This window comes from Thalassophryne amazonica, chromosome 6 (genome assembly GCF_902500255.1).
Source record: "Thalassophryne amazonica chromosome 6, fThaAma1.1, whole genome shotgun sequence".
NCBI classification, from domain to species: Eukaryota; Metazoa; Chordata; class Actinopteri; order Batrachoidiformes; family Batrachoididae; genus Thalassophryne; species Thalassophryne amazonica.
The window spans coordinates 98,697,090-98,710,614 of record NC_047108.1 but is presented as its reverse complement, the minus strand read 5'-3'; the positions used below and the strand labels follow the sequence as shown (position 1 = coordinate 98,710,614).

The 13,525-nt window shown below is 40.9% G+C and overlaps 1 protein-coding gene across 1 annotated transcript in view; it reads left to right on the top strand.

Annotated features, from left to right (window-relative positions):
* Positions 1-8,386, top strand: part of LOC117512728 (chemokine-like protein TAFA-1) — a 78,640-nt gene extending 70,254 nt beyond the window's left edge. Inside the window, exons 4-5 of the mRNA XM_034172912.1 lie at positions 7,932-8,056; positions 8,200-8,386. Of these exons, the coding sequence (XP_034028803.1) occupies positions 7,932-8,056; positions 8,200-8,232 (158 nt within the window). The 3' untranslated portion in view covers positions 8,233-8,386. The remainder of the gene's footprint in view (positions 1-7,931; positions 8,057-8,199) is intronic.
* Positions 8,387-13,525: the final 5,139 nt, after the last annotated feature.

Genomic DNA, 13,525 nt, shown 5'->3' with positions numbered 1-13,525 from the left:
GTGCACAGACCAAGGTGTCACGCTGTGATCAGATCTGAGGTGCCTCGCCTGAGGGGGCACACAAACCACACACATGCATGTGTTGGGGGGGGCGGGAAAAACACAGGCACGCCACATGTGTACTCGGCAACTTCACACTCATGGGGCACTTAGACACATTTCACCGCCAGCTTGAAAGTGATTGTCTGCTGACTGTTTTCGTGCTAACAGCACGAGTGGCCACACATTTTCTAAGTGCCAAGCAAGTGGCATTAGATGTTTGTGTGTGTAACCTGGAATTTGACCGACACCTACTGCACGATGGATTGATGGGCTTGACTCTCTTTCAGCCACTGGTGTGCGCAAATAGTTGTAGCAACAGGTGTACATGGCATTAGAGGCAGCTACGATTTAACACGTATTGCATACGATCCCTGCTTCATGCGCAATTTATGTGCAATTTGACCACATTCGTAATACGCGTGAAGGGGCCCTTGATGTTCAGTGACTTGGAAATGTTCTTGTGTTTGAAGAAAATTGGCTGTAAATGTTATTATTTAATCTTTATATTTAGATTTATATGATGTTATGAGGACCATTAACTCGTACTAACAAGCTAGACTGTAAATGCTTTGCACAAGCGATTTAAGAGAACTTCTCCCATTCACCAATTTGTCATATTTTGGGTTTTGTCATGATGTACAAAAAAATTAAATATAACGCAATGCTAAAATACCCTCGGTCATATGAGCACTGTGTTCTTTATAATTTGCAGTTGTTTAATTATTAAGATCCTATTGTCTAATGTACAGTTTTTACATGTTCAGTAAAGCCCCTATATCAATCAATCAAAAACTATTTACAATTGAATGGCGTCTGCAGGAGGCCTTGACTGTGTATGTACATGAGCTTTTGACAAGCGCAGAAGTTGTGAAAATCAAGGAATATTTGTAGATCATCCTCTGTGCATTTGCAGGTATTAATGAGACAAATTTAACTCCATAGGAAATTAGCTTTGAGTTAGCGGAAGTTAGTGTGCAAAATGTCTTCTAAATGACTCCAGGGGTGTTATAAGGTTATAAAAACAGCATTTTCAGTTTTAGAAGTGTTTATTTCTCACTATCTTTTACATAATATATGACAGAGGATATACGAGGTCTGTCAATAAAGTATAGGTCCTTTTTTATTTTTTTCAAAAACTATATGGATTTCATTCATATGTTTTTACGTCAGACATGCTTGAACCCTCGTGCACATGCGTGAGTTTTTCCACGCCTGTCGGTGACGTCATTCGCCTGTGAGCACTCCTTGTGGGAGGAGTCGTCCAGCCCCTCGTCGGAATTCCTTTGTCTGAGAAGTTGCTGAGAGACTGACGCTTTGTTTAATCAAAATTTTTTCTAAACCTGTGAGACACATTGAAGTGGACACGGTTCGAAAAATTAAGCTGGTTTTCGGTGAAAATTTTAACGGCTGATGAGAGATTTTGAGGTGATACTGTCGCTTTAAGGACTTCCCACAGTGCGAGACGTCGCGCAGCTCTCTCAGGCGTCGTCATCAGCCTGTTTCAAGCTGAAAACCTCCACATTTCAGGCTCTATTGATCCAGGACGTTGTGAGAGAACAGAGAAGTTTCAGAAGAAGTCGGTTTCAGCATTTTATCTGGATATTTCACTGTTAAAGGAGATTTTTTTAATGAAAGACGTGCGGACGGATTGCAGCGTCGGCTCGCAGCCACTGCGATGCTCCGCCACAGGAAAAACACCTCTGTTGGAAGCCTTAAGGACAAGTTGGAACATGTCCAGCTGTTAAACAATTTCTCATATACTCACTCCACTGAAAGCCATCAAAAGCCGCCTGGATTTTACAAATGGTTATCAACACGGAGGTGTTTTTCCTGTGCCGCCGCGCCGGCTGCGTCCCGACGCGCGGACCCGTCCGCACGTCTTTCATTAAAAAAATCTCCTTTAACAGTGGAATATCCGGACAAAATGCTGAAACCGACTTCTTCTGAAACTTCTGTTCTCTCACGACATCCTGGATCAATAGAGCCTGAAATGTGGAGGTTTTCAGCTTGAAACAGGCTGACGACGGCGCCTGAGAGCTCTGCGCGACGTCTCGCACCGTGGGAAGTCCTTAAAGCGACAGTATCACCTCAAAATCTCTCATCAGCCGTTAAAATTTTCACCGAAAACCAGCTTAATTTTTCGAACCGTGTCCACTTCGATGTGCCTCACAGGTTTAGAAAAAATTTTGATCAAACAAAGTGCCAGTCTCTCAGCAACTTCTCAGACAAAGGAATTCCGACGAGGGGCTGGACGACTCCTCCCGCAAGGAGTGCTCACAGGCGAATGATGTCACTGACAGGCGTGGAAAAACTCACGCATGCGCACGAGGGTTCAAGCATGTCTGACGTAAAAACATATGAATGAAATCCATGTAATTTTTGAAAAAAATAAAAAGGACCTATACTTTGACAGACATCGTATTTACACACAAATGAAAGAGTTTTGCAGCTAGCTACCAGCCTGTGACGTCATCCTGCTAACATCCACAAAATGTCTTGTAAATAAGTTCAAAGGTGTTATTAGGTTTCAAAAACGTTTTTAGTTTTAGAAGTGTTTATTTCTAGCTTTTACATAATATATGAAAAACATGTATATAAACACACAAAACAAAGCGGTTTTGGAGAGACCAGCCACTGACATCACGGTGCAGCTCTACTGTGATTGGCTGTCACCCCCGCCACTCAAAAACAAAATGGAACAGATTGAAACAGAATGTGACTTTTTAACATCTTAAAATACCTCTTAAAATATGTCAAGGTTAGCCATCTTTGAATTTGTCCAAGGTATGTGTCCCAAGAATGTTCCCTGTGAATTTGAAGACTGGCAGTAATAGCACTGGACTTATGCTGAGCAGAGACAGATGGATGGACAGAAGGGCAGACAGACAGGGACAGACGGATGCAAAACCTTTGCAGTTCTTGGCCATATCTGATGGCCTCAGGTAAAAAGTGAAAGTGGTCCAGACCTGTGGTAAGGGTCATGTGCAATTTGTCAGCTGTCATCCGATCCTAAGTCCCCCGCTGCCCCTTCTCCTTGTAATGTGGAGTTGCATCAGGTAGGGTGCCCATTTCCATGACACCATAAAATGGGTTCATTTTTCAAGACTGAACAAAGTCAGGATAAAAAAATCAAAAATAACATAAAACCTATAACATAATATTCCAAGAGTTTCTTGTTTGCAAGGAACTTGTACATGTCTGTGCACTCAAATGGGAAGTTCACACAAATTTGCTGTTCTGTCTTGACACTGTCCATATCCAGACGATTTCTCTCATTTCTCCATGCTGAGGTCATGATTGAGAAGACACGTTCTGTATGTGCACTACTGCACGGGATAGAGAAGATGTAGGCGCTGACCTTTTCCCGGTTCACAAATGGGACATCTAGTTTGGAAAACAGCTTCAGATACGGCTCGTCACTGTGCCATGTTCTTCGTAGAGTCCATCCATAGCAACATCTTTCAGTTTGCAGGCCTGGACTGTGTCGCTGTGCTCTTCATAAGACACAGCAGTTGTGAGGTTGAGCTTTGACACTTTGCTGTAAAGACGGTTCTCAGAGAAGTCAAACTTTTCACTCACATATTCCTTTGCTGTTCCATGAAACAGAATGACATCAGCCTCACATTTCTTTGCCAAATCGTGACTTAGCTGTTTAAGTTTTTTGTTCACAACAAAGCCCAAAACAAGTTGTCCTTCACCCTCCTCAAGTTTCCCTTTCAGTTTAGTCATTACTTTAAACACAGAGGTGACGCTGAATGATTTGTCCTCAAGTGCTTCAATGCAGTCTGAGAACAGTACATCTCAGACACTTCAGTGCCATAATCTGAAATAGGGTTAGGGTTAGGGTCAGGGACTTCCAGTAGTTCAGCATTCAGTTGATAGACGGCAGCAGAGACAACCACCTGGTGATGATGCGTCGCAGCAGGTTGCACTCATCCACCTACACAAACTTGCAAAATTCCCTCAGCTGCGCCGTTCTGCTGGCTGAGATGCTAAAATGTCTATACACCTTCAATGTCCAAGCTTCCAACTGTGTTTCTTGTTGCATTGTGCAGAATGTGTTAAGCAGTTTGCAGCAAGCACGATAAACACTGTTGTGTTTTCCATAGTTAACGCCAGCATTGTCTGCTGTATATGCTGACATTTTTTGCTCATCTGGACCAGACATCTCCAGTTTTGCCAGCAGCTGATTGGTTATGGCTACTGACATCTCGTTACTGTCACTGTAAAAATCTAGCAGTACATGCTGCACCACCCCCCCCCCAAACTGAAGCTATCTCTAGACTATTGGAAAACACTTGATTGTACCTTTGTTTGATGCATCAGTCACCAGTCAATAATGCTGTCCATTTTCTTTTATGTAGTCCACACATGTCTGGATAGAGTATGGGGAGGGTCCACTGGTCCTAACCTCTGTATATTATTTGATGGTGTATATTACAACTCCGAACTGATTTTAAAGTTCACAAATAAATGTAATACTTTCAAATAGCTAACAAACCAGATCCAGTTTTGTTCTATTTACAAAAATAAAAGATACGATTATGTTGATATACACCATTAATCACTTTTAACTGTACTGTTGTCTATAAATCTGTTGAATTGAAAATCAACAAATAACAGTAATTCACTATAATTAAATGGGTTTCTTTTAAATTGTCACACTTTTGTAACATTACTTAACCTACTTTAGTGCAACATATAGCTTACACTCACTCACTCATCTTTAGCCACTTATCCAGGATCGGGTCGCGGGGCAACAGCTCTAGCACGGGACCCCAGACTTCCTTCTCCCACGCCACATTGACCACCTCTGACTGGGGGATCCCGAGGAGTTCCCAGGCCAGTGTGGAGATATAATCTCTCCACCTCGTCCTGGGTCTTCTTCCCCGGAGTCTCCTCCCAGATGGACATGCCTGGAACACCTCCCTAGGGAGGCGCCCAGGAGGCATCCTTACCAGATGCCCAAACCACCTCAGCTGGCTCCTTTCAACACGAAAGAGTAGGGGCTCTGTTCAAAGCTCCCCAAGGATGATCGAACTTCTCACCCTATCTCTCAGGGAGACACCAGCCACCCTCCTAAGGAAGCCCACTTGTACCCGCGATCTAGTTCTTTCGGTCATGACCCAACCCTCATCACCATAGGTGAGAGTAGGAATGAAGATTGACCCGTAGATTAAGAGCTTTGCCATATAGCCTACCATAAATGCAAAAACAACTTCAACATGCTGTTCTTAAAACTAGGATTAGTGGACTCTAGGACTAGTGGGAAGTTCCCACGGAGTAGGATGCTAAGACATTTTCACACAGAGTTTTAGCCTTTGTTTTTCCACAGGTTACCCCCTTAGCTATTGACGAGTCATTGTAGATCTCTGTCAACTTTTATTCCACAGTTGACACTCCTGTGTGACTAGTGATGCTTGATAAAATTTACAAAGTTCTGCAGCAGAAATTTTATCATCCTGGGGCGATGTGGCTTCATCAAAAAAAAAAAAAAATTGAAGATGCACCTGTGCTTCGATTGTTGCACCGATGCTTGTCTGTGCTAGCATGTCAGTTGAACGGCGCCTTAATCTTTACTGCTTAGATCCATATCACAATGACAGTGTGCAATAAGCATGGAAGTTGTCCTTTCTGCTTTTGGGGATGACTCCATACTCTTTTCACCATTCACAGTTAAATGAAGTCTTTGGTTTTGGCATTTCAGCGGTTTGCTACCGCTGCAGGTGCACTGGGTGTATTCACTTGGCCTGGTGTGACCAGGCGTTAACCACATGGCTAATTTGATTACATTCAGCTGTTGACCAATAAAGTAACAAATCAAAAATCTAATCAAATTTATTAATGTATATAGCACTAAATCGCAATGAGGTTGCCTCAAGACGCGTCACAAAACATTTAAAAAGCAGAACAAAATTAATTAGAAGATTAAAAACATAATAAAAGAATAAAAACAAATAAATAAAAAGAATAAAAGAAGACACGCAGTAACATAAAATACTAGTGATAAAACAAAGAAAAAATATGTCTTCAGTCTAGACTTAAGTCTCCACAGAGACAGATTGACGGACCTGCAGCTCATTCCACAGAGCTGGAGCACAGTAAGAAAATCCTCTGTAACCTGCCGACTTTTTATTCACCCTAGGGACACACAGCAGACTTGCACACTGTGAACACTGTGCCCGAGCCGGTACATAGAGCTCAACCAGGTAGGGAGGTGCCAGTCCGTGAACAATTTTGTAGGCCAATAACAGCACCTTAAAGTCCGATCTCAGAGAGACCACAAGCCAGTGAAGGGATGCCAAAACTGGTGTAATATGGTTAAACCTTCTGCTTCGTGTCAAAAGTCTGGCAGCAGCATTTTGAATCAGACCCCTAATGCTGGACTGAGGTAAACCAGAAAACAGAGCATTACAATAGTCCAATCTAGAAGAGATAAAAGCATGAATCAGAGTCTCAGCATCAGACATAGACAGGATGGGACAAATCTTCACTATATTTCGCAGATGGAAGAAAGCAGTCCTCGTAATGTCACTAATGTGGAGGTCAAAGGACAACATAAGATGAAAAATTACCACAAGGTCCCTCACTTTGTCTGTATGATGTATAACACACGAACCCGAAGTGACAGAAATTTATTTGCCACCACTTTCATAATCTGTTAGAACAAATGTGTAAAGGGGATGTGTAATTTGCATGTAGCCTACTTATTATTTATTGATTTATTTTTATTTAGGCCTATTTACTTTTTCATTATATACAATTAGATGAAATTTTACCAGCTCCGCTAACATGTCGCTGGTAAAACTCAGTTTGTGACCATAAAATCCAGCATTAACCTCCGCAAATCATCAGACCAACAGGGTTCCAATTCCAACGTTTGCATGGATCCATGTCCACCACTGAAGGCTACATCTTAATCTGCATAAAACTGTTACACAGACAAAGGGTGGGGTCGGCTCATCAAAGATCATAGCCACAGCGTCTTCGTGCCAAACTGGAAATTCTGTGAGCAGAATCCACATCAATACTTTTGTATGGTAGCTTGAATTAATCCATTTCGGCATTGTTTCTCCCGCTCTCGGCTGATAGCAACCTTATTGACGTCTGCATAGCAACGCATGCGGAGAGGGGGCGGAGTAACGCATCAAATGTGAAACGGTTTTAATATTTTGCCACCGTCAACGCGATATTTTATGGTCTGAAATCTCATACGATTAATCAGATTTGTGGAACAAATGTAATTGGATTAGAATGTACTTATTTATTGATTTATTTTTATTTACTTTTTCATTATATACAATTAGAAGAAGTACAAAATAGGGATTATTTCAAAAAGAGGACGAACGAGCGTCCGGATCCAGACTGCACCGGTAGGTGGACAGGCCTTTTTAAAACCGGACCGTCCGACTTAAAGCCAGACGTATGGCCACCTAGCATCCGGTGTAAAACATGTGCCAAACCAACATGCAGATCTGGTATGGATCTGCTGTGGTGACCCCAATTGAAAATGGGAGAAGCTGAAAAAATTTGCTTTTATCTGTGCTTGCAAGTGTTCCGTCAGTTGATTGCTGTTGTAGAACTGACACAGGTGTTTTATTTGTTTTTGTGTTTTCTGTCTTAATTTGGAGGTGTTGTGGCCTCTCTCAGCCACTGTAGAACTGGCATTCACCAAGTTCTCACAGGAAAAAAATAAAATAAAAAATTCATTCACTCAGCATGTCAGCAGCACATTCCTGGCAGTGTGCATTTTAATGAGTGCCATTCCCGTTAGAATTCCAAACTAGGACCTAATGACATCCACGTCTAAGCTGCTCCATGGTGTTTTTAAACCCTGTTAGAGAGGAAGCTACCTGCATCATTGTGTCTTTTGTCTTTGCTGCCTGTAGCGTCCATAGTAATTGGGAAGTGGTGGTGTGAGATGGAGCCTTGCCTGGAGGGAGAGGAATGCAAGACGCTCCCTGACAACTCAGGCTGGATGTGCTATGCTGGCAATAAGATCAAAACCACAAGGGTAAGATAACCTCTTCTGACCGCAGGAAACAAGATGTCATAGCAGAAACTGTACAGCGGCTCGATGCTCACTGTAGCGTCAACACAACGGCGCCCGTACTGAAATTCACTGTAAATTGAAATTCCTCTTTCTTTCTTTGGCAGAACACTCAGCCATATACAACATCGACATACTAACAGTTTGAGCGTGGAAAGAAAGGGAACGCCTCTGGAGCAAAGGTCAGATTTCAGGTCGGTCTCATCATGTACGCTGTGATGACCTTTGTCCTGATTTATTCTTGTCGTAGACACGTTCATGTGCAAAGCATGTTCCAGTTTTATTTACTAAAAATGTCTTCAGTTTCAGTGCTACGGGAGCAGTTATCGCAAAGACTTCTCATGCTTTAAGAGATGTGAACACTTCTGAGAATACAGTGTAAAAAGATGTACAATACAAAAGAACCTCCCGCTCAAGACGAAAGAAAATACAGACGATCCAAACCGCCTGTGGAGAACTTCATTATAAACTTGTAAGGAATACAGTATTATTGTTAGGATGCTCCCCCCTCCCCCCTTAAAACTGAGATGGAATTATAATGTCTGCGATGGAGGATGAAACTCGACTGCGCTCAGGTTTGTTTCAAAAACACTGTATGAGGAAATTTATTGTACATACATTGTCCTTTATTGTGTAGAAGGTCATGTTTTTTGATGGTGAAACATGATCATTCAAGTCCTTCGAAACAGTTTTGAATACTCCTGTTGCTATGAATAAAGAAAAACAACACCTACAACAACAAAAACCCACAACAAAAACTGTAGTAGTACAAGGACATAATGTTCAGCAGATGAAACAGGATTCATTGTGAAATACAGCTTATGTGTCTAGATGCTGTTGTTGGGTGTTTTTACTGTTTTTTTGTTTTTTTTAACAATTTCTTTGTATGGTCACTATGATTTTCAAATCACTTAACTGGGTTAACTTGGTAATGTCAGCCACCCGAATGATGGCTGATTCCAAAAAAAAAGTGATACCAGTAGGCTGTTTTCGATACTTGAAATGCCTTATTTGTGTTGAACCACTGATGATGACATTGTATATGAACCCATTGACTGATTTGTGCTGAAGTTTGATTAAAGTCTTTGTCCCTGTTAATAGATAAAGTGCATTTTTGCCACTCCCTTCTGTTACTGTAGCTCTTGGTTATTAGCGTTATTGTGATTCCTAATGTAACCCGACAGTGAAGAAACCACACGGCTGCTTCCAGCACGTTTCTCTGAGCATGAAGTGTTTCACTCACACCTTTCAAACCTGAACCACCATGCTGAAAAATCTGTTAATAAGATGACTGTGGCTCAAATTAAAGGCTTTCTTAACTTAGTAAAATTTAAAAAGGATCATGTTGGATGGACCTCATAAATTTGACACATAGCTGTGTGTTTTCCTCATTAAATTTTATTTACACAGTAAATGTTGTAGAGTAAAATTTACTCTGCCAGGATAACATTTCGTCCCAGTCCAAATAGAGTTAAATATACTCTGTGACAGTGCTAAATCAACTCTATCACAGTGTAAAATCAATTGTTATTGGAGTAGAAACAAGACGGTAGAGCTGATTTCACTCTATAATAGAGTGTAATTTACTCGATTTAGACTAGGACCAAATGTTGTCACATCGAGAATATTTTAAATTTACTGTGTATCTATACATATTAAGTATTGAGTTCAATTTCGATTTATTTTTCATTTATATAGCGCCAAACCACAACAGAGTTCCCTCAAGGCGCTTCACACAAGTAAGGTCTAACCTTACTAACTCCCAGAGCAACAGTGGTAAGGAAAAACTCCCTCTGAGGAAGAAACCTCAAGCAGACCAGACACAGAGTGGTGACCCTCTGCTCGGCCATGCTACAGACACAAAATACAGAACAATTCATAAAACAAATATACAAGAAATGCTGTTGGTGCACAGGACAGGAGGGTCTCCAGCACAAAAATCACACCCATCTCTGGATGGAGCTCCACCTTAAACAGAGAGAAAAAACAGAATCAGGCATCAGAAAGACAAGAAATGCAGTATAATTTACCAGCATTAAACAACAAGAAAAACAGGATACTAAGGTGATCGCCGGCCACTAGCACTGAGCTTCACTAAAAGACCCAGAATTTAGATAAAGTTGAGGCCGCGGCACGCTCCGTTTCCTAATAAAATGAATTAAAAGAATAAAAAGTGTAGAACTATACTATGCCAGTATGCTAGCCATACGAAAGGGAAAATAAGTGCGTCTTAAGTCTGGACTTGAAAGTCTCCACAGAATCTGACTGTTTTATTGACGCGGGGAGATGGTTCCACAGAACAGGGGCACGATAAGAGAAAGCTCTGTGACCCGCAGACTTCTTATTCACCCTAGGGACACAAAGTAGTCCTGCACCCTGAGAACGCAAAGCCCGGGCCAGTACGTAAGGTTTAATTAGGTCAGCTAGGTAGGGAGGTGCCAGTCCATGAACAATTTTATAGACTACAACCCCTGGCAAAAATTATGGAATCACCGGCCTCGGTGGATGTTCATTCAGTTGTTTAATTTTGTAGAAAAAAAAACAGATCACAGACATGACACACTAAAGTCATTTCAAATGGCATCTTTCTGGCTTTAAGAAACACTATAAGAAATCAGGAAAAATAATTGTGGCAGTCAGTAACGGTTACTGTTTTAGACCAAGCAGAGGAAAAAAATATGGAATCACTCAATTCTGAGGAATAAATTATGGAATCACCCTGTACATTTTCATCCCCAAAACTAACACCTGCATCAAATCAGAACTGCTCGTTAGTCTGCATCTAAAAAGAAGTGATCACACCTTGGAGAGCTGTTGCACCAAGTGGACTGACATGAATCATGGCTCCAACACGAGAGATGTCAATTGAAACAAAGGAGAGGATTATCATACTCTTAAAAGAGGGTAAATCATCACGCAATGTTGCGAAAGATGTTGCTTGTTCACAGTCAGCTGTGTCTAAACTCTGGACCAAATACAAACAACATGGGAAGGTTGTTAAAGGCAAACATACTGGCAGACCAAGGAAGACCTCAAAGCGTCAAGACAGAAAACTTAAAGCAATATGTCTCAAAAATCGAAAATGCACAACACTACAAATCAGGAACGAATGGGAGGAAACTGGAGTCAACGTCTGTGACCGAACTGTAAGAAACCACCTAAAGGAAATGGGATTTACATACAGAAAAGCTAAACAAAAGCCATCATTAACACCTAAACAGAAAAAAACAAGGTTACAATGGGCTAAGGAAAAGCAATCGTGGACTGTGGATGACTGGATGAAAGTCATATTCAGTGATGAATATCGAATCTGCGTTGGGCAAGGTGATGATACTGGAACTTTTGTTTGGTGCCGTTCCAATGAGATTTATAAAGATGACTGCCTGAAGAGAACATGTAAATTTCCACAGTCGTTGATGATATGGGGCTGCATGTCAGGTAAAGTTCACTGGGGAGATGGCTGTCATTACATTACATTTGGACACTTTTCTTATCCCATCAATTGAAAGGATGTTTGGGGATGATGAAATCATTTTTCAAGATGATAATGCATCTTGCCATAGAGCAAAAACTGTGAAAACATTCCTTGCAAAAAGACACATAGGGTCAATGTCATGGCCTGCAAATAGTCCGGATCTTAATCCAATTGAAAATCTTTGGTGGAATTTGAAGAAAATGGTCCATGACAAGGCTCCAACCTGCAAAGCTGATCTGGCAACAGCAGTCAGAGAAAGTTGGAGCCAGATTGATGAAGAGTACTGTTTGTCACTCATTAAGTCCATGCCTCAAAGACTGCAAGCTGTTATAAAACCCAGAGGTGGTACAACAAAATACTAGTGATGTGTTGGAGCGTTCTTTTGTTTTTCATGATTCCATAATTTTTTCCTCAGAATTGAGTGATTCCATATTTTTTTTCCCTCTGCTTGGTCTAAAAAACTAATCATTACTGACTGCCACAATTTTTTTTTTTCTTGATTTCTTATAGTGTTTCTTAAAGCCAGAAAGTTGCCATTTGAAATGACTTTAGTTTTGTGTCATGTCTGTGATCTGCTTTTTTTCTACAAAATTAAACAACTGAATGAACATCCTCCGAGGCCGGTGATTCCATAATTTTTGCCAGGGGTTGTAGTAGCAGAACCTTAAAATCTGATCTCACTGGGACAGGAAGCCAGTGAAAGGATGCCAAAATGGGTGTAATGTGGTCAAACTTTCTGCTTCATGTCAAAAGTCTGGCTGCAGCATTTTGAACCATTGGAAAGCCCTCATGCTGGACTGCAGTAAACCAGAAAATAGAACATTGCAGTAGTCCAATCTGGAAGAGATAAACACATGGATCAGGGTCTCAGCATCAGCCATAGACAGGATGGGATGAATCATCGCTATATTTCGCAGGTGGAAGAAAGCAGTCCTTGTAATATTTCTAATGTGGAGGTCAAAGGACAATGTAGGATCAAAAATTTCCCGTATAATTTTCTAATCTGATGATGAACATTATATAATTTAAATGTCTTACATCTCCTTTTATGTGGTCACACACAAAAGCACTGTTTTAGCGAAATACATAGTCAAAAACCACTAACAGATAAAATGGAAATCTTACATTCGTAATCCTGGATTTAGGAGTAATTCAAACAGGCAGGGGAGGATTGTCACCTTACCCATCAAAAAATGAAAAAGATAAATGTCCCCAAATGTCCCCACCTGTAAATTACACTCCCCAAGTGTAATTTACAGGTGTTTAAAATCGATTTTAAAATTTCTGATTCACTGTGCCCCGGACACTAATTCACGGGGCACAGTGAATCAGAAATGTTGTTTTGTGGCAGCATAAACACATTATGCATAGGTTTAGGTCATTCTATTGTGGATTTAATACACCAAGTTATTGTTTATAAGGCTGTGTTATGTATTTCTCCCCAAGTGTAATTTACAGGTGTTTAAAATCGATTTTAAAATCTTTGATTCACTGTGCCCCGCACACTAATTCACGGGGCACAGTGAATCAACTTAGAATATAATGAAAAAACACGTGATTATAAGGATTTCTTCAAAAATTATTAAATATGTGCTGATGCATAAACAAACCATAATCCAGCAAACCAGCTATGTAATGTGTGAGTGTCTTATATAGCTCCTTTAGAAACTATTATAAAAAACTCATAATTTCTGTTCAAACATGAAAACAGTTGTTTATATACACAAATTATAGATTTGTTTCGTGGCAGTCCCTTGGGGTCAAGGATGACAGTCTTCGCATACTGTCACTAATGGGTCCATAGGTGACTGATAAAGCCAATCCTAGCTTGGAAGGATCGGTGGCAGTACGGGCATGTGATTCCAGAAGGAAATGCATGTCGAGGTATTTGTTGGTGCTCTTTGCGTCGTCTTCTTTTTTCTTCCAACTCTGTGGACCTTTTGTACTCAAAGGTCACC